General features: G+C 41.9%; 2 protein-coding genes across 3 annotated transcripts in view; one reads left to right on the top strand and one right to left on the bottom strand.

Annotated features, from left to right (window-relative positions):
* The window catches only part of LOC308312408 (glycine receptor subunit alphaZ1-like), a gene marked incomplete at both ends in the record, with an annotated part of 41,103 nt that extends 40,734 nt beyond the window's left edge, over positions 1-369 (bottom strand). Inside the window, one exon of the mRNA XM_080759014.1 lies at positions 238-369. Coding sequence (XP_080615140.1) covers positions 238-369 — 132 coding nt within the window. The remainder of the gene's footprint in view (positions 1-237) is intronic.
* Positions 370-4,197: 3,828 nt separating this feature from the next.
* On the top strand, positions 4,198-19,092 carry LOC308312820 (uncharacterized protein). 2 transcript variants are annotated; one of them, XM_080759547.1, is made up of 4 exons: positions 4,198-4,449; positions 4,680-4,850; positions 8,498-8,607; positions 18,979-19,092. In XM_080759547.1, exons 1-4 carry the CDS (start codon positions 4,377-4,379, stop codon positions 19,036-19,038), a joined length of 414 nt encoding a protein of 137 aa, XP_080615673.1. In that variant the 5' UTR covers positions 4,198-4,376; the 3' UTR covers positions 19,039-19,092. The 2 variants fall into 2 exon arrangements, with proteins under 2 accessions (XP_080615673.1, XP_080615672.1); XM_080759546.1 differs by lacking the exon at positions 18,979-19,092 and having other exon boundaries at positions 8,498-10,573.
* Positions 19,093-19,219: the final 127 nt, after the last annotated feature.

Genomic DNA, 19,219 nt, shown 5'->3' with positions numbered 1-19,219 from the left:
TAGATGCAGTCCTGAAATGGAAAAATACCTTTAGAAAATGACCCTGTGGGCATTCTTGAGGAAAAGTACTTAATGAGTTGTTTCTATATGCTTTTGATGTGCTGAAGCCATTTCTGCCACCGTGGTCAGAAATTGAGTAATTAGCATAATTAATCACTAAAAACTGGAAATGGGCTATAATTCTGATAAATAATTGTGGCAAAACTGGGAAGGCAAAAGCTGTCAAGGCAGACAAACCTCTTGCAGCGCCTCATCGCTGCATATGAAGCAGGACGGCCAGTTGACCTGAGGAACATCATGAGACATGAACTGTTTGTTGTTCCACTGTCTTTGGCTGTATTGCTCAAAGGCAATACTTGCTACGATCATGACTGCTGACATTGCATGCCCAAATCATCTTGAAGCCAGAGACCTGCAGGGTGGATCAACACTTATCATTGATGGTCAAGCTCTGGTCATTGTCACAGGAAAGCCACAAGGAGCTAAGGCCGTTGGAGACTTTGCAGATGTCTTTGTTGGATCTGTTCTCCAAAGTGGAGCACAGTTCCAGCGAATCGATGTCTTGTTTGATCGCTACCACAAGCACTCTATCAAAAGTGGAACACGGAAACGGCGTGGAAGAGGCTCAGTGGCAATCAGGAGACCAGTTACAAGCAGGGATTTGCCACTTCCTGAAAAGTGGGTGAACTTCATTGCCCATGAAGAGAACAAGGCAGACCTTCCTCACTTCCTATCTCAGCAGCTGCTTCTGAAAGCACCAGTCAACAAGACTGTAGTTGCTGCAGGTGGCTTCAGTGATGAAGAGAGAGTTGAAGCATTTAATGCAACCATTGACACAGACAGCTTGGAAGGTAAGCATGAAGAAGCAGACACAATAATTGTTCTTCACTGCATTAAAAGCAGTGCAGCGACCATTGTTGTCTCTGCAAGAGACACTGATGTCTTGCTACTGCTGATCACCTTCTTCCACATGATGCCATGCCAACAAGTCTGGATGAAAGCAGGTACAGCAAAGACAAGAAAGTACACCCCGGTTCATGCAATAATCGAAAAGCTGCAGATGGAAGAACAAGCTGCTTCCTGGTTTCCATGCTTTGACTGGGAGTGACTCAACATCCTACATTGCAGGCCATACAAAGAAGAAATGCTGGAATGTGTTTGTAAAGTATAGCCATCTGCTTGGTGACGCAGAAGTATTTTTCTGCAGATTGTATGGTGTGATGAATGCTGACAACATCAACGAAGTTCGATCTATGTTCATCAAGGGCATGACAATAGAGAGACTACCACCAACCAGGGATTCTCTCTACTTCCACATTCAGCGTTCGCACTTCCAGGCATTGGTCTGGCGACAGGCCCACTTGCAGCACCGAGTTCTGCCACCCACTGAACATATGGGATGGAAGATTACTTATGAATTACTAAACTTCTACATCTTTAACACAGAAATTGATTCATCACATATCATACAGAAACATCAAATAAAGTATGTATAAAGTATAAAATGTGTTGAAAGATTAATTTCTTGATTTTAGAATTATTTATTTATTTATTATAGCCATTTCCAGTTTTGTTACTATGTTAATTACCGTACTCAATTTCTGACCACACAGTGACCCGTATCACTCGGCATACGGCAGAAATGGATTCAGCACATCAAAATCATATAGAAACAACACATTAAGCACAATTATTTATCAGAATTATAGCCTATATCCAGTTTTTAGCGATTAATTATGCTAATTACTTTCTGACCACACAGTGACTCGTATCACTCGGCATATGGCAGAAATGGATTCAGCACATCAAAATCATATAGAAACAACACATTAAGCACAATTATTTATCAGAATTATAGCCTATATCCAGTTTTTAGCGATTAATTATGCTAATTACTTTCTGACCACACAGTGACCCGTATCACTCGGCATATGGCAGAAATGGATTCAGCACATCAAAATCATATAGAAACAACACATTAAGCACAATTATTTATCAGAATTATAGCCTATATCCAGTTTTTAGCGATTAATTATGCTAATTACTTTCTGACCACACAGTGACCCGTATCACTCGGCATATGGCAGAAATGGATTCAGCACATCAAAATCATATAGAAACAACCCATTAAGCACAATTATTTATCAGAATTATAGCCTATATCCATTTTTTTGTGATTAATTATGCTAATTACTCAAATTCTGACCACACAGTGACCCGTATCACTCGGCATATGGCAGAAATGGATTCAGCACATCAAAATCATGTAGAAACAACTCATTAAGTAGCCTACTTTTCCTCAAAAATGCCTACAGGCTTCAGGCTTTTGGCATTTCCGGACCGGTCTATAGGCCGTCGGCCTGGTGGAGACAATTAGTCTGTTTCTTTCTGCTCCGTTAGACTATTATTATTAGTACAGGCATTATATGGTTTGCATAAAAACACTCCTTGGGCTAATAACGGCCATAGCCGTCGTCACAAATGTGATGAGGTCAGCACATTTGGGTGGCTATGGCCGTTATTAGCCCAAGGAGTGTTTTTATGCAAAACGAATGCTTGGAATGGACTCAGCATCATGAAAACACCCTAGTTTGACATGTCACATGCTACTTAAAGCAAATGGAAAAATTGAAATTATTTGCCTTATATAGGATGTCTATGGTGGCCATACTGTACAGGCCATTTTCAACACTTTCCCCTCAGACAATTTCAGGCAACTTTTTGTATGTTATTCAGGACATATGTAAGATACAAAATCAGCTGAGTTTGGGGTTTTTTGCAATTAGTTTGAAGTCAAATTACATTATTACTGGACTATAGCGGACTGTGAGCCACGTGGCCACTGGATGGGTGTAAACCATGTTCCTGACAGCTCGCCATATGCAGCCCTCGTACACGGCATGGTATAGCAATGCTTTTCAAAAGGGATTTTTTTTATTAAATGTATACTATTCATTGATGGAAATATTTACCTTGAGGAGAATGATTAGGCCTATAGTTTTATATTTTAGAAGTGAATAATGCAAAGTCTGAACCAAGACCATAATGTTCAGACCACCAGAAAATGTAAACTGTCACTTTAAGACAGGACACCATGAAATACCTTAGAGAGAGGTTAAAAATCTACCCAACTGAATTGAAAATGAATTAATATCTTTTACCTTTTGAGTGAAATGCCCTTTAAATGCATTCCAGAAGATGAATAGAAAAACCTTTTATGAAAAACTCTAGGAAAACCCATTTTTAAATGTTTCAAGAAAACTAGGAGAATAATATTTTAGTACGCACGCACGCACGCACGCACGCACGCACGCACACACACACACACACACACACACACACAGACAGACAGACAGACAGACAGACAGACAGACAGACAGACAGACAGACAGACACACACACACACATGTACTACTACTGGTGACGGCCAAGCTACACCAGGCAATTGCGTGCGTATGCGTTTACTGCGCGCGTACAGTGCGTTTGGATAGGACCAATATATGTCAATGATACCAGCTACACCAGACGCACGGATACCGCGGGCCATCCTACGCATGCTCTAAAAATAGGATCGGTTCTAATTTTTTTACGTGCGTATGCCCCCATGCGCGCGTATCTATCCTCCCGGAAGGTCCCGCACAAATCTGCCGCGCGTCTGACAGATCGATGTATAGCCAGGGCATTTGGCTTACACACGCACGGTCCGCGCGTTTAGAGTAAACGCACGAGAAAAGCCTGGTGTAGCTTGGCCGCCAGTTTCTACAGTTCAAACTGTTTTTTTCCACCGTTTTTCATTAGAGTACCTTTAATTCCTTCCTTGTTCGTCCATCAGAGTTTATGATGACCATGGCACGTCTCAATTTGTTGACTTTTGGTGAGTGCCTGAGTGCGCAGATGACTGGAAAGGCTTTGAGTGTGTGTGTCTGTGTGTGTCTGTCTGTCTGTCATTCAGTGACAGTTACACATACACACTTCCTCCGCCAGGTGGCGATAGGCATAAGGCAACAGTGTTTTAACTGTAGGTTAACTGCGCATGTGCGAAACACTTTGACCCGCCTGGATGGATCAGACTACTCTGGCCTGGATGTATTGTAAACCCACTCCATGATGTGGCGAGGAAAAAACACGGGTGAAAAATATGTTAAATAGGTAAAATGTGTCAAATGGAGTCCGTATGGCACTGCGGCAGTTGATACGTGAACACATGACGACATCCGTCGGTAGGAGAGGAGATATTGTATGTTTTGGAGAATCAGCAGCGTGGTTCTGATGTTTGTAGTGTGGAGCTTAATGTCAGAGTTGTTAATGTTGAGTTGGAGCGACTCAAAGCGGTTCAAGACTTCATGTGCAACCTCGATCTTCTAGACTAGAGAGAGATGGAGACACTGCTGGAGAAACAAAACAAACTGGACATGCTTTTACAGCCATACATCAAACTACACAGAGCAGGTTGGTTCTTTTCTTCTTCTTCTTTTTTAATGTCAGTGTGTCTCTTTCAAACATTTGAAAATTTGCAATTGTGTAATGTTGTGTCTTCCTCTGTATTGTTGTATTTTTGTTGTCTTTGATGTTTTATGTGTGGCTGCAGCTGGGGTGAAAGCCCAAGACAAATTTCCCTTGTGGACAATAAAGTTTACCTTGACCTTGACCTTGATGGTTTTCTTTAACTTTTTGCCTAGACCTCCTCATTGTGTGTAAAGAGGAGGAGTGGGATCCCAATCTGGTCCAGGAGGAAACGGAGCCTCTGCAGATAAAAGATGAACAGGAAGAGCTACTTCAAGGACCAGAGGAGTCTGATGGATCAATGTTGACATTACTAGATGGCAAGGCAAGGGATGACACTCTCTCAGGTTAAAAACTTTTATTGGTACTATTCTAAAAACAAGATGTTTTTGTCTCATAGAGGCCTTTGCTAAGTTTCACCAGTGTGACCCCGCTAAACAAATCAATTGGACAGGAATACTGGAGTTTGGTACAAGCATATCAATAGTTGTATTTATATAAAGGTACAAAATACTTTAATTGTTTGCATATCAAAAACATGTTAAAAGCAGTGTTTGAGACGGTATTTAAAATGGGGAGAAGTGGTTATTTCACAAAACACATCACATCTAAAATAGAAGGAAAGGGGACAACAGTCCTTTACAGGGCCGTTTGTTCAACTTGGACAAACGGAGTCAGTTATGTGCACAGAGAATAGCCTACACCCATATGCCATGACCAAACGGTTGAATAATATACACAGATTACAATATCAGGTAGGCAGGCCACATCTATATACAATGTAATGTCCAACAGTCACCATTTAATGTAGCATATAATATATGAACACAATATAAAGCACAAATGTCAGTGAAATAATACTAGGCCACCCAATAAAAGTATCGCCTTACCAGGTATAGCTCTTGGGGTGCATACTTAGTTTAGACTAGTCATTGGTTAGACATGGGTTAAAGTTAGGTTTGCCAATGACTAGTCTAAGCCAAAAACTGTCTAAACTAAGTACAGCACCCATAGCTCTTAAGTCTGAACACCTGAACTGTCTCTCAATGTGTCATACAGGCAAACGGCCCCCTGTCTCCACCTGTAGCTGTTACAATGACATAATACCTGCAGGTAGACCATGTGACAGAACATTGCATATGATACTAAGTAAAACATATTTAACATGCCATTTCATTGTTCCGCTCTGCATAAACGTATATATAGCACTCACATTCCTCCACGTTAAGTGCCTACACAAAGTGTGGTGTAGACATGACAATATGAAAATACTAATTTTAGATCATACAAAACCCTCAAAGTCAAGTCAGTCCGCAATTTGCAACTCTAGATTTTTTTAAATAATGGGATGAATCTAGAGTTGCAATACACTCCTTTGACTCCCCACTCATCCAATTTGCTTTTGCGATCTGCTTGGATTAATCGACTCACCAATATTGCAGCTCTAGGCCAAGCTTGAATTATCCTCTTTCAATCTGCCAAGCTTTTGTTTCATAATAATGCACCGTAGACAACGACGTCGAGTCTGTGGGGGCTATGGGGCTATAGCCCCCATGAAGAATTAAATAGCCCCTTTTAGCCCCCATGAGGATTTTCGTGGACATTTTATATTAACATTACAGATTTTCTGGGAATTATTGACACTCTGTGACTCTGTCACAGACTGCATACTAGCGTATTTACACATGCTCTGGAATTCCGCCGGCTGTTCAGAGGTGTTAAAAGTACTCAAATGCTAATCGGGTTTCTTTTGTTTTCACCTAGCCAGGTATTATATGCCTACAGTACAGTGCCCATAGGCGGCGGGTGTGTAAGGCAGCAACACTGACACATTCAGCGGAGTGACTGCTGTCTCTGTGCCGTCTGTGAAGAGCCATGAGCCGGCTCGCGAGGGGCAGCAACACCGCCGGGTAATCTACACAGACTATAGTGAGACTACACACTGACTCGAGAAAAGACCCATATCGTCCAAAATAGGCTAATCAGTCGTTGTCTGTGTATAGGCTAATTCATTGGTAAAAGTATGCTAAATAACTCAATTTTAGACCATTTGGGAAATAAATAAATCCGCGGCGGCGGCCTCGCTTCGCTCGGCCGCGATAGTCCCCCCGCAACGCAATTCTGTAGCCTACCCAAAGTACCAGTGAAAACATCAACTTATTTTAACCCACCGCTGTGGGGGGGGGGGGGGGGGGGGGGAGGCGGGGCTGCGGGTAGCCCCCATGAGGATCATCAGAACTATTCGGTTCTGACCGTAGACATGTTATGAGCTACTTTCTGTCAAGAAATTCTGTGCAGGTGATTCTTTGTGTTGGAGTTTGGAAGCACTCGTCAAAGTCACTGAACAGTCCTGCGTACTACCTGTTTCGAATTTGCACATAATGCAGGAGGCAGCAGCGTGGCCCGTTAATATGAAACAAAAGCTTGGCAGATTGAAAGAGGATAAGTCAAGCTCAGCCTAGAGCTGCAATGTTGGTGAGTTTAACGTAGTTTATTACAAGCAGATTGCAAAAGCAATTTGGATGAGTGGGGAGTAGGGATGTCAGTAACGGATAGTTTCCCAGCCGGTTAGCCGACAGCATTAACCGGGTCATTAACGGATAGTGGTTGATTTTTTTCTTTTTTTTAATAGGCTACCCCAAATGTAATATGCATGTATAGGCTACATAATTAAAGTTGATAGACGAATGGTATACATTTATTTATGCTCCTTTTTTAAAAGCCAAACAAAAGCAACATTTAACAATATAAATAAATTGTTGTAGGCTTAATCATCAATAAACAACGCATCGCATCTGCATGATGCATGCATCTGCGTGTCTACAGTACAGAGGTCCGCCGGTTCTAGTCCAAAACATAAATAAATCCAGTCCAGATCTGAGCAACCTATACCTATAAAGCCACTGGACGCATGGGCTAAGCCTTTTTTTTATTATTAAGGAAGATCATCATGCATGTCACCGTGTTCTTTTTTTTAACTTTTCGCTGACGAGAAAACCCTCAAACATCGATAGCACATGGCTAACTTGATAGCCGTAAGCCGTGCCAGTGTGGGGACTCGGGAGACGGATAGGAGGAGGAGGAGGAGGAGGAGGAAGCGGCGGCGGCTGTAAACGTTCTCCCTCCAGGCCAAATGGCCAATAATGGAATTAATAATGCCAAGTAGGTCTCTGCATTTAAACGGTCGACATGTGTTCATCTCGTCTCGCTGTCACTCGCTTACATTTCGACTACCGCAAAGATACCCTTGTAGCCAACTAGCCAGAAGTACAACAGAGAACTTTGGGACATTGAGGGGGCAGAAAACCGAGCCCGAGCGCTGTTCATGCAGCCTGAAGTGTGACAAGCTGGGCGGCGCAAATAAGAACAATTTTAGGCATGTGTGCAACATGACAACTGTTTTAAAGTATTGTACAGTGACAAGTACAGTCTCTGTAATGTTTATGTTCTAAAATAAAGGGATTTAAAATCAGAACACGTATTTATTATTATGCAAATTAACCGTTAAAGCTGATAAAAATATCCGGATGTTTCTTAACGGTCGGCTAACCGGTTAACCCCTGACATCCCTAGTGGGGAGTCAATGGAGGGTATTGCAACTCTAGATTCATCCCATTATAAAATAATCTAGAGTTGCAAATTGCGGCTACCACCACCCTAGGCTCTCTCTCTCACTCACTCGCTGCCTTGCTCTCTCCCATGATGTTAAGTTACACCTAAACAGGTATATCCTGTTAACCTGGGTAAAATGTGCGCATTGGGAGGTAAAGGGGAGACACTTTATTGTGAAGGGTCGACAGGATGAGGAGAGGTGGTGTTGCTTCGTAATTGTCGAGAGTGCGATATTGAACAGTCAAAACTATTCGTATCTTTACATTATTTATCTGAGTTAACTCCATCCAATGACCAAACATATACATAGGTATACATATACACGAACTTTGAAATGATTGAACACATTCAATGGCTTTCTCTCATTTAATTCTTTGCCTAGAATTCCTCTCTGTGTCTAAAGAGGAGGTTTTCCCAGAACAACAGGAGAGGAGCCCCGATCTGGTTCAGGAGGAACCTGAACCTCTGCACGTTAAAAACGAACAGGAGGAGGTACTTCAAATACCAATTGTATTACTGGCAGTGAAAAAAGAGGATGATGATGATGATGATGAAAACAGAGACACAGAGCCTCTTGCTAGCACCTCAACTGAATACATTAAAAAACAAGGACCGAAAAGCCTCTCTTCACATTGTTCTGAATCTGAGACTGAAGACGGTGATGGGTGGGAGAACAGGGATGATCAATCATGTTTAGACACACTAAAATCACACAAGACACAACATGTGGAAGGACAACTAATGTCTTTGAGCAACAAACCATCCCAGGACCTGAAGTCAAAACAAACTCACTCAATGAGGACTTTTATAGAGAAGAAAAGGTTTAATTGCACAGAGTGTAGCTTATTTTTTAGTGTAAAGGCAAGTCTGAAAAGGCACACAATGATTCATACAGGGTTAAAGCCCTTTACTTGTGAAGTTTGTGGTAAAGGCTGTCGAAAGCAAGATCTAAAAACACACATGAGGAGTCATACAGGGGAAAGGCCTTTTACTTGTAAAGTTTGTTACAGAGGCTTTAGTTTCATGAACAATCTTAAAAGACACATGAAGACTCATACAGGGGAAAAACCCTTTACTTGTACAGTTTGTGGCAAAGGTTTTAGTCTAAAGTTTGGTCTAAGCAAACACTTGCCGACCCATACAGACAAAAAGCCTTTTACTTGTAAAGTTTGTGGCAAAGGCAGTGCTCGCATGGATACTCTAAAAACACACATGAGGACTCATACGGGAAAACCTGTTACTTGTAAAGTTTGTGGCAATGGCTGTAATGATACAGGTCATCTAAGAGAGCACATGAGGACTCATAAAGGAGAACCATTTAAATGTACAATGTGTGGAAAAGGCTGTGCTAACAGTAGTAACTTAAAAGACCACATGAAGATTCACACAGGGGAAAAGCCCTTTACTTGTACAGTTTGTGGCAAAAGATTTGCCTACAATGCACACCTGAAGTCACACATGAATATTCATATGAAGGAAAAGCCTTATACTTGTACAGTTTGTTACAAAGGCTTTAATGACATGAATAATGTTAAAAGACACATGAAGACTCATACAGGGGAAAAACCCTTTACTTGTACAGTTTGTGGCAAAGGTTTTTGTCTAAAGGGTGGTCTAAGCCAACACTTGATGACCCATACAGGGGAAAAGCCTTTTAGTTGTACAGTTTGTGGCAAAGGTTTTAGTATAGTGGGTCATTTAAGAAGACACTTGGCGACCCATACAGGGGAAAAGCCCTTTACTTGTACAGTTTGTGGCAAAGGTTTTAGTGCAAAGCGTGGTCTAAGCGAACACTTGATGACCCATACAGGGGAAAAGCCCTTTACTTGTACAGTTTGTGGCAAAGGTTTTAGTCTAAAGCGTGGTCTAAGGAAACACTTGCCGACCCATACAGGGGAAAAGCCTCTTACTTGTACAGTTTGCGGACAAAGATTCAGTCGAAATGATTCTCTGAAAAGGCACATGACGATTCATACAGGAGAAAAACCCTTCTGTTGTACAGTGTGTGGCAGAGGCTTTAGCCAAATGGGTAATCTGAAAAGTCACATGATGATTCATACAGGAGAAAACCCATCCATCAAGAGCATACTTATAGGCACATTTGAGTAATTGGTTCATAAATTGGACTTTTTGACAGATTTAAAGTATAAAAGGGGAAAGAATATTTTATTTTAATTCTCATTTTTTAATATAGAAATACTGTTTTTTATTATGCGATGTGCTGATGAGCAGATTGTTTTATATTATACTGCTTAGACTGATGATAGGTTTTTGGTTTAGCTATGATCTGCCATTTCTATGCATTTTATATTTTACCTATATTTCAATTGCTCTGGATCAAGAACATCTGCTAAATGCCTAAATTTGTTTTGAAACATTTATAACTGTCACATTATCATAGCACAAATTGGATTTAGATTCAAAAGCTTTTTTTTGTTTGTTTGTAGAGTTGTTTTTGTAAAGATATGTCCCTTTGTACCTAAATAAAGGTTTTACTATTGGTACTTAATTTGTGCTATATATTTAAAGAAAGGTTATCAAGGTTATCAAAATGTGGTGATAACATCATTCTGGAACCACTAAGAGCCTTTTTTATTTTATATTTCTTATATATCAATGAATCAACACACACGCACACACACACACACACACTCAAAAGACACGTTCAAAGATAGGGGACTGCCCTTAAGTGAAGTCAGACCTCCCGTTAGTCCGACCTGTGCTGTGGTTTACAAGTAGTTCCGGCCAATTGGTGGAACTTGAGGGCCACTCATTACAAATAAATTCATCCACATAACGTTATTGTTGACCTATTTCTACCATTTAGTGCAACTTTCGTTCAACTATGTCCCCTCTGTCACATGGAGCTATTTTTGTGCTGCTGCTGGTGTTGTGATAGTGGACACAAACAATAGTTCCATGTGACAAAGTTGAAAGAATGTTGCTCTATGTCGTAGAAATAGGTTAACAATACAAATTATGCTAGTTTTGTGGATTCATATATTTGTAATGAGTAGCCCCCAGACCTCCGCCAAGTGACCAGAACTATATATTCACCAAAACCAGACCAGAACTCCCACCCCGGTTCGCAGGCAATTGATTAATTAATACCTTTGCAACCACTATATGGCAAGTATTTTATACTGTTCACAAAGGAATGACATTGATTTGAAAATTGTACTTTTTGACAAAACATCGTTCAAAACATCATTAGGACTCTCCGACATCGGGATCAGACCCAGAAATATGCCATCGTCGGGCTCTCCGCGTCTGGCAACATGATTCCCGCTAGTGGCTGTTCATTTCTATGGAAGATAATATAAACATAATTACGATGTCATCAACTTCAATTGACAACTATTAACCCTTGCATTGTGTTAGAAACCTGCTGACACTTGTTAGCAGACAAATTGACCTGTGATTGTTTTTTCTCCCCCATCTACCAGACATGCATGTTGTTATGCATTCATATCCATGTAAACACTTTAAAATATTATTTTGCCATACCACAGATATTGGGGGCATTCAAAACATACATTGGGGATTAGTGGAATTAAAACATAAGCGCCTCACCAGAAGAGGAGGGCTGTGGGAGGATCAAAGGGGCCATCATTCTGTTATTCACATTCTATTGGGCAGCAGAGGGCGCTGTTTTTTATGTTTTTGATGATGGGTTCTCAGATTGGTACAGAAGTGGCATCATGATGCTACATACTTATGCTTTGGTTAACTGCAGATAAACACCGTGGTTGATGTTGGATGTAACATTTACTGCCAAAGACTCTCCCGACTTTGGTCTCCACTGCCAAAGACGACTTTAACAACTTTATTACATTTTTCTATTGATTCAGTGCGAATCGCTGTCCAAACCACCATCTATAGCAGCGTGTCCGTTGCTAGGCGATCGCTAAACACTATCGCTATTTTTTTAAATCAAAACAGTGATGCTCATAACTAAAGTGTCGCTGGTCGCGGTTACAATATTCATGTATAATAATAATAACAATATTATTATTATACGGTGCCACTCAAGTGATTACTGGCTAATCACAGCGTGTATTTTCCGGGACTCATCTGTTCAATCCAAAGGAGCTTTATTGGCATGAGAAAACAAACGTTTACGTTGCCTCTGATTGGCTTACCGAACGTCCCCCTTGGCAAGCTTCCACGTGCATCACAGAAGCTTGCCTCCTTTCTATGTCTACGTCTGGAGGCACCAACTCTTTTTTTGTGCAAATCAGGAACTCTGTTTGGCTCCTCCTCTTTCCACTTCCATTATGTACCCATTTTGGGCGGGAACCCCTTTTGGTGTTAGCATTATGTTATGCATTATGTTATGCTTTAGCTATTGAAAAATAGCAGATCTACAAGCTCATAGCGCGCCACCGAATCGAAGAACGACTGACATAGAAACATAGCTTTTTCAGAAAACTGTCATTTTCAAACAGACATTTTTAGAATCTGATCTCAGGTCAAAATGGGTTATGGCTGACCCAGAATGAGAGGTTCATTATAGCACATCACAAACCTCATGCATCACATGTGGGGACCTGGCAGAGCTCCCAGCGTGTCTCTGAATCAGTGGTGTAGCACCATGGACTCTTCTCACCGTCTGGATTACGGCAGTAGTTGTTATCCAGGCCTCTAACAAAAAATATATGTATTGATCAACGTATTGTCTCCCCACACAGCATGAAATCTATTGAAATCCTATATCTAACGATAACTAAATATTCTTTAGTGTTGGGTCTGAGAGGCTAATTCTCATAAAATGGTGGTCTGCGGCTCAAATGTCGAATAAATAATGGTCCATGACATGAAAAAGGTTGAAAATCACTGCTGATAGAAGGCATTTGGCCGGGATTTCTTACTTGCATGGGTAGTTGTTGGGCGTGTTGGTGTGTTTGTGAGGTGTCTGGGCGGACCAGCTCTGGCAGGTTTTACCAGAGGTCGTATTTGCAACCGTCCCCCGATAGTTACTGCCGTCACCAGTGTAGCAAGGCAGCGCTGAGATGATGGACAGGACAGGAAGAAGTAGATGGATGGAGAGAGTAAACACAAGGACCACTGAGAAAAAGAAGGTCCCTGGTCCATGCCCATTGCCCAAGTCAAAGTGTCCCCACTTGTCCCCAAGAAACCCTAACTGCTCCCTGGGTGCTATGTATTAATAAAGCCAGAACAGGTTATATGAATTGCACAGTGCTGTATAGAGCAATGGTTGCATGGAACACACTGCAAGATCAGATTGCTAAAGAAAAAAACGAATTCTAGTTTCAAAAGACAATTGAAGACCCATCTATAAACCTAGATTGTAAAGTACAAGCTGCAGACAGACGGATATGATAACACAGTATAACACACATTTATTGTGCATTTAAACATATGCAGGAAAGCGGGTGCACACACACGCACAATATGGTCTTGGTCCCAGGAAGACTATACCTGTAGCTGTTGTTATGCTCAAGCTAATGATCCAAATCCTAATAAACTCGATAAATGTAGGCTATGTGTTAGTTTCTTAAATTGTGTATTATATCTGTTGATTTGTGTAAGGGGACCCACAGTGGGAATAATCAAATAAAAAGTAATCAATAAAATCATTGACATGAACTTAAGTGGTCAAAGCTACCTGGACCGGGAGCAACTTCACATGTGGAGACCGGGCAGTACTCCCAGCGTGTCTGTGAATCAGTGGTGTAGCACCATGGACTCTTCTCACCGTCTGGATTACGGCAGAAGTTGTTGTCCAGGTCTCTGACAAAAATGAAAGTAGGTAGGTACAGACAGACAGACAGACAGACAGATAAAAAGATAGATATAGATATTTGGGCATTCTTACTTGAGTGGGTGCTTTTCGGGGGTGTTGACATGGTTGTGAGGTGACTGGGCTGACCAAACCTGACAGGTTTTCCCAGATATCGTCCAGGCAACCTCCCCTCGGTACTTTCTGCCGTCGCCAGTGTAGCAGGTCACCTCTGGGACGATGGTAGGTGGACAGGACAGGGATAATATAATGAATTGCAGTTTTTATAGCGCTTTTCCAAGTGCTCAAAGCGCTTTACAATGGTTCATTCATTCATACATTGGGAGGTGAAGCGGCGAACAGTCGACGCCAGCGTCCTCACTTCCCACCCCCAATCCAACCCTTGATGCTGAGTGTCAAGCAGGGAGGCACTGGGTCCCATTATTTAGAGTCTTTGGTATGACCCGGCCGGGGATCGAACCCCGACCTCCCAGTCTCAGGGCGGACACTCTAACCACAAGGCCACTGAGCTGGATAAGTAGATGGATGGGGAGAGTAAACACATCAGAGGAATAGAAGGTCCCTGGTCTTATCCCCAAGAAACCCTAACTGCTCCCTGGGTGCTGTAAATTAAGCATTGATCCATGGGACAAACTACCTCTGTGTACAAGCCCAGCTCATTTAAACAGAAACATGTCATGAGGTAGAGCAACCATCATGATTTCTAGCATGTCATGAGGTCTTTAAGTGATCAAAGTTACCTGGCCCAGGAGCTTCATCACATTTGGGGACCTGGCAATACTCCCAGCGTTTCTCTGAGTCAGTGGTGTAGCACCATGGCATCCTCTCATTGTCTGGATTACGGCAGTAGTTGCTGTCCAGGGCTCTGACAAAAATGTGCAGGTACATAGGTGCTTAGTGGTTAGACCGACCGACAAACAGATGACTAGATAGATGAATACTGTATACTGTAGTGTGTAGATGTATATTAGGCTGGTTGTTCTTACTTGAGTGGGTGGTTTCCGGGAGTACGAGTGTGTTTGTGAGGTGTCTGGGCGGACCAGCTCTGGCAGGTTTTCCCAGACATCGTCCTGGCAACCTCCCCCCGATAGTTTCTGCCACTGCAAGCGTAGCAGGTCAGCTCTGGGACGATGGTAGATGGACAGGACAGGAAGAAAGTAGATGGATGGGGAGAGTCAACATAAAGACCAGTTTTGGGGGTAGAGACAGAAGGTCCCTGCTGGTCCATACCATGTGTCAAAGTGTCCCTGAGCAAGAAACCCTAAACAATCCCTGGGAGATGTATTAGCTTAATAGTGTTATACTGCTCCTAATAATTAGCATAGGTAAACACAGAGGACAAATGTAAAATAATTATATGCAAATATACAGTAACAAAAATACCCCAAAGGAAGAGACCAAATTAGTGTGGGCTCACTAAGGCAACCCCACTAATGTTGCATTATTTTTTAGATCATCATCATGGCAGCCTCGTAAAGCGAGGATCCGTTCTCCTCAGCCATTCACTTCTTCTCCTTCTGGGCTAGCTGACCTATAGCTGGACTCTCCGTCTGTGTGCCTGCTGGTGTCTGTGGAGTCCAAGGTGTGAGTGGAGGAGCCGGGGAAGTGACCGAGGAAGCACAGCTTGGGAGGCCGGCACGGGTTAGAACCTCATTGTTGTTTTGAGATATGTAACTTATGTAGGCGTATGTAACTTTGAGATATGTACATATTTTTTCTCACAAATCCGCTGAATGCTAAGATGTAATCATCTGGGCAATAAAATACTTTTTGAGTTAAGACCATTTGAACTGACCTATGGTCCTCCTCACTCTAAGGTCATGTTACGTTTCTGCCCGAAAGGAGAATACAATGATGTACCACGCACTGATACGACAGGAAAAATACAAATAACGCAATCAATACATCATTGTCATGAACTTTAATAAGTGGTCAAAGCTACCTAGATCGGGAGCATCATCACATCTGGGGACTGGGCAGTACTCCCAACGTGAATCTGAGTCAGTGGTGTAGCACCATGGCATCCTCTCACCGTCTGGATTACGGCAGTAGTTGTTGTTGTTCAGGCCGCTGACAAAAAATAAATAAGTAGGGACAGTAAAGTACGCAGACAGACAGACATATGGCTAGGTAGCCAGATGGATACTATATAGATAGATTAGATATTTGGCTGGGTGTTCTTACTTGCGCGAGTAGTTTTGGGGTGTACGGGTGTGTTTGTGAGGTGTCTGGGCCGACCAGCTCTGACAGGTTTTGCCAGAGAAGGTCATTGCAACCGTCCCCCGAAAGTTTCTGCCGTCTCCAGTGTAGCAAGGCAGCTCTGGGATGAGGGTAGGTGGACAGGACAGGACAGGATGGATGGAAGAGAGATAGTGTAAACACAGGGACCAGTGTTTTTGGTAGAGAGGCCCTCTAGGAAACAAATTATCCCCGTTACCCAGCCCTGTTTCAAAGTGTCCCTGAACAAGCATAGTTTGAATGGTAAAATGACATTTAGAGTTGAGCCAGATTAAATCATCAAAATGTTTATGCATAATTATTCGTAAAGTCTCTACACCCATATCTTTACTCTATAAATATATTCTTCAATATGTTCACACAAATCACAAATAAAACAAATGGATAATCCACTCTTTGTTCATTTGAACATACATTCCTCTCAAATGATATTTCTACTGAGCATTTTCTTTATGCTTTCAGCAAGCCTGCATAGTTTCTGCGGGTTTTCTAGTTTATTACAATTGTCCATCATACAAATCTGTCTGTTTTATTTTATTTTCCCTTTTCTATTGTTTTATCTTAACCCATTTTGGGCGGGAACCCCTTTTGATGTTAGCATCATGCTATGCTTTAGCTATTGAAAAATAGCAGATCTACAAGATCATAGAGCTCTACAAGCTTGTAGGTATGCTATTTTTGAAAAATCGAAGAACGACTGACATAGAAACATTAAATCTGATCTAGTAACCTAACCATGGGCAGACAGACTTCATTACAAACCCACCGTAGATGTGTTGAATCCCCCGAATGTCATCTCTTGACAGCTGGAAGTTTGCAGTGTCCTTCCACTGGTAGGAGGGAAACATGATGGATTCCAAGCTGCTGGAGTGATCCAGACCCAGGCTGTGGCCCAGTTCATGGACCGCTACCAGGAACAGATGAATGGAACCTGGATGGGTGGATGGGTGGATGGGTGGATGAATGGAGAAAGAAGAAGCGGACGTGGGACAAAAGAACAGGGAGTGGAGAGATTTGAGGGATGGGCAGAAAGATACATTACGTTAATGTTCTGCACCCGAAGAATACAGAAGTCCCGTTGTCTTCACATTTACTTCGATACTGTTTGGTGTGAGGATCATGTGCCGACAATGTGCAGAGACTTTGAATTTGAATGGAGGTAAGCTGAGGAGAGGAGCTAATTATAATGTATTATTATGATGTAATAATACATTATGATGTCTGACTGGGCTGTAAAATGAAGCCATGTTTGGGTCGGGAAGCAGTTTGAAATAAATTACCAGTATATGAATTAATGAATTATATCCACCCAGCGTCTGTAAAGCAATTGTAACTCTGTTCGGAAACGCGCTATACAAATAATAATAATTCATAATCAGTGTAATTTAGCACAGTTGTGCTCACTGATATCATGCTATACTCTCAATTCATGTCGAGTTGAAAGTACTTGTTAATTATTTATGCTGAGTCATCTCTACAAAACTGCCTGTCCAGATGTCACCACCTTGCAGGTCCTGGTTGATGATGGTCCATGACTCGGCTGCGTCGAAGTGTGCGTCACCTGCTATTGGACCCACCGCGTCGTTGGGGTAGAAGGCGTGAGCCAGGACCCCTCCTGGCCCATCGAACGCATAACGGTCATCGTGGGAACCCGACGCGAAGAAGATCATCATGTCAGCCTCATTTCGGAATCCATTTTTTATGTCCTTGTGCGGGATTTCCTCAAAGGTCAACGGGGTGGCCTTCTCCCAGACATTGAAGGCCCTCCGGATGGTTTCGTACGTTTCACTTTCTCCAATCTTAGGTATGTAGTTCTGGATACTAGAGACAGGGGAAGAGGGAAAGAGAGAGAAACTAAGAATAAAAAGTTGTCCAACTGGAGTGTTATATCCCTAGAACCCACAGTAACCTCACAGAAACGCATCAAAACTTAAACCAACATGCATGTTTGGTTTGGTCAAGATGAACTGTTGAAAATATTGTGGTAGAAAGTGCATGCACATCCATTATTCCCCAGATCTTGCTTATTGCAAATACATCGGTCTAGATGTTCAGGAATATACATTCTTTACAAATACGGCGCTCAATCATCAATTTATCATCAATCATCATATAATTCCTTGTTGTGAATTCTACATACTGTAGACAATCTACAGAATGGCATTAACAGAAGTTATTTTATAATTTTCAATTAGGCATTTAGCAGACACTCTTAATCCAGAGCGAACAACACATGTTAATACATGAAATTCATAGAAATAGTCATCAAGAATAATAAATTAGCTAAGAACCAAACATCCGTCTATCTATCTATACAATGAAACTATAAGTATACACTATAGAATGCTATCTAAATTACATCATTTTAGCCTTTGCATACTCCTGCGAGCTACGAATCTGAGTGAGTTTTCAGACTACGGCGGACGATTGGGAGTGAGTCTGCAGATCTGATTGCAATGGGAAGTTCATTCCATAGAATAGCTTCTTACCTGTAAGTGAGGTGATTGTTGTCCCACTTGTGTCCGGACGGTGCGTAGCGTTTCCGCCTCATGTTTGATTTAGACCTGTCGTCATTATCAGGAACGCCACAGCGAGGTTGCTTCATGGCTCTGAGGGAATTGGGGAGAAGAGAGGACACAGAGATATTAAAGAAAATTAATACTGCAGTGGGTCGGCACAACTGTTTAGAGTTTAGTGATGTGCGGCCGGTGTAATCCCTTAAAGTCATCATTTCTTTATGTGGTTTGGTACATACATGGGAATGTTTCCAGTAAATATCAGTGACATTATATGAATATAAATTAGTCAAATGACCATCTGCATCTTTCTCTAACAAAGGTTTCAATTATTATTGACAATAGGAGGAGCTAACGCACGTGATGGTTTGCTGGTCCATCTCTCCAGTGACCTCCAGGTTGTAGAACCTCTGCATCTCACTGATGGCATCGGACAGCATCTCAGCCGTAAACAAGGTAGAAAACTCTGCACTGGCCTTGGGAAGGTAGCCATACTGACTCAGCCATTTCTGGAGACACAAATTATAGTGTGTGTCTTACTGTAGCTCTATTTTGTTCAATTTGAGTTGCAGTTAAAATTATAATC

The sequence above is a fragment of the Protomyctophum bolini genome (assembly GCF_963924005.1).
Source record: "Protomyctophum bolini genome assembly, chromosome: 3".
Taxonomy (NCBI): Eukaryota; Metazoa; Chordata; class Actinopteri; order Myctophiformes; family Myctophidae; genus Protomyctophum; species Protomyctophum bolini.
Note: the sequence above shows the minus strand (reverse complement) of the source record. Positions and strands in the feature narration are given on the sequence as shown.

What these genes read in the sequence shown, in the direction of transcription:
- LOC308312820 (XM_080759546.1), top strand. Translation starts at nt 4,377, where the DNA reads ATGGAGACACTGCTGGAGAAACAAAACAAACTGGACATGCTTTTACAG. An exon ending in CATCAAACTACACAGAGCAG is followed by an intron (nt 4,450 to 4,679) that starts GTTGGTTCTTTT and finishes CTTTTTGCCTAG; the next exon opens with ACCTCCTCATTGTGTGTAAA. An exon ending in AAGGGATGACACTCTCTCAG is followed by an intron (nt 4,851 to 8,497) that starts GTTAAAAACTTT and finishes TTCTTTGCCTAG; the next exon opens with AATTCCTCTCTGTGTCTAAA.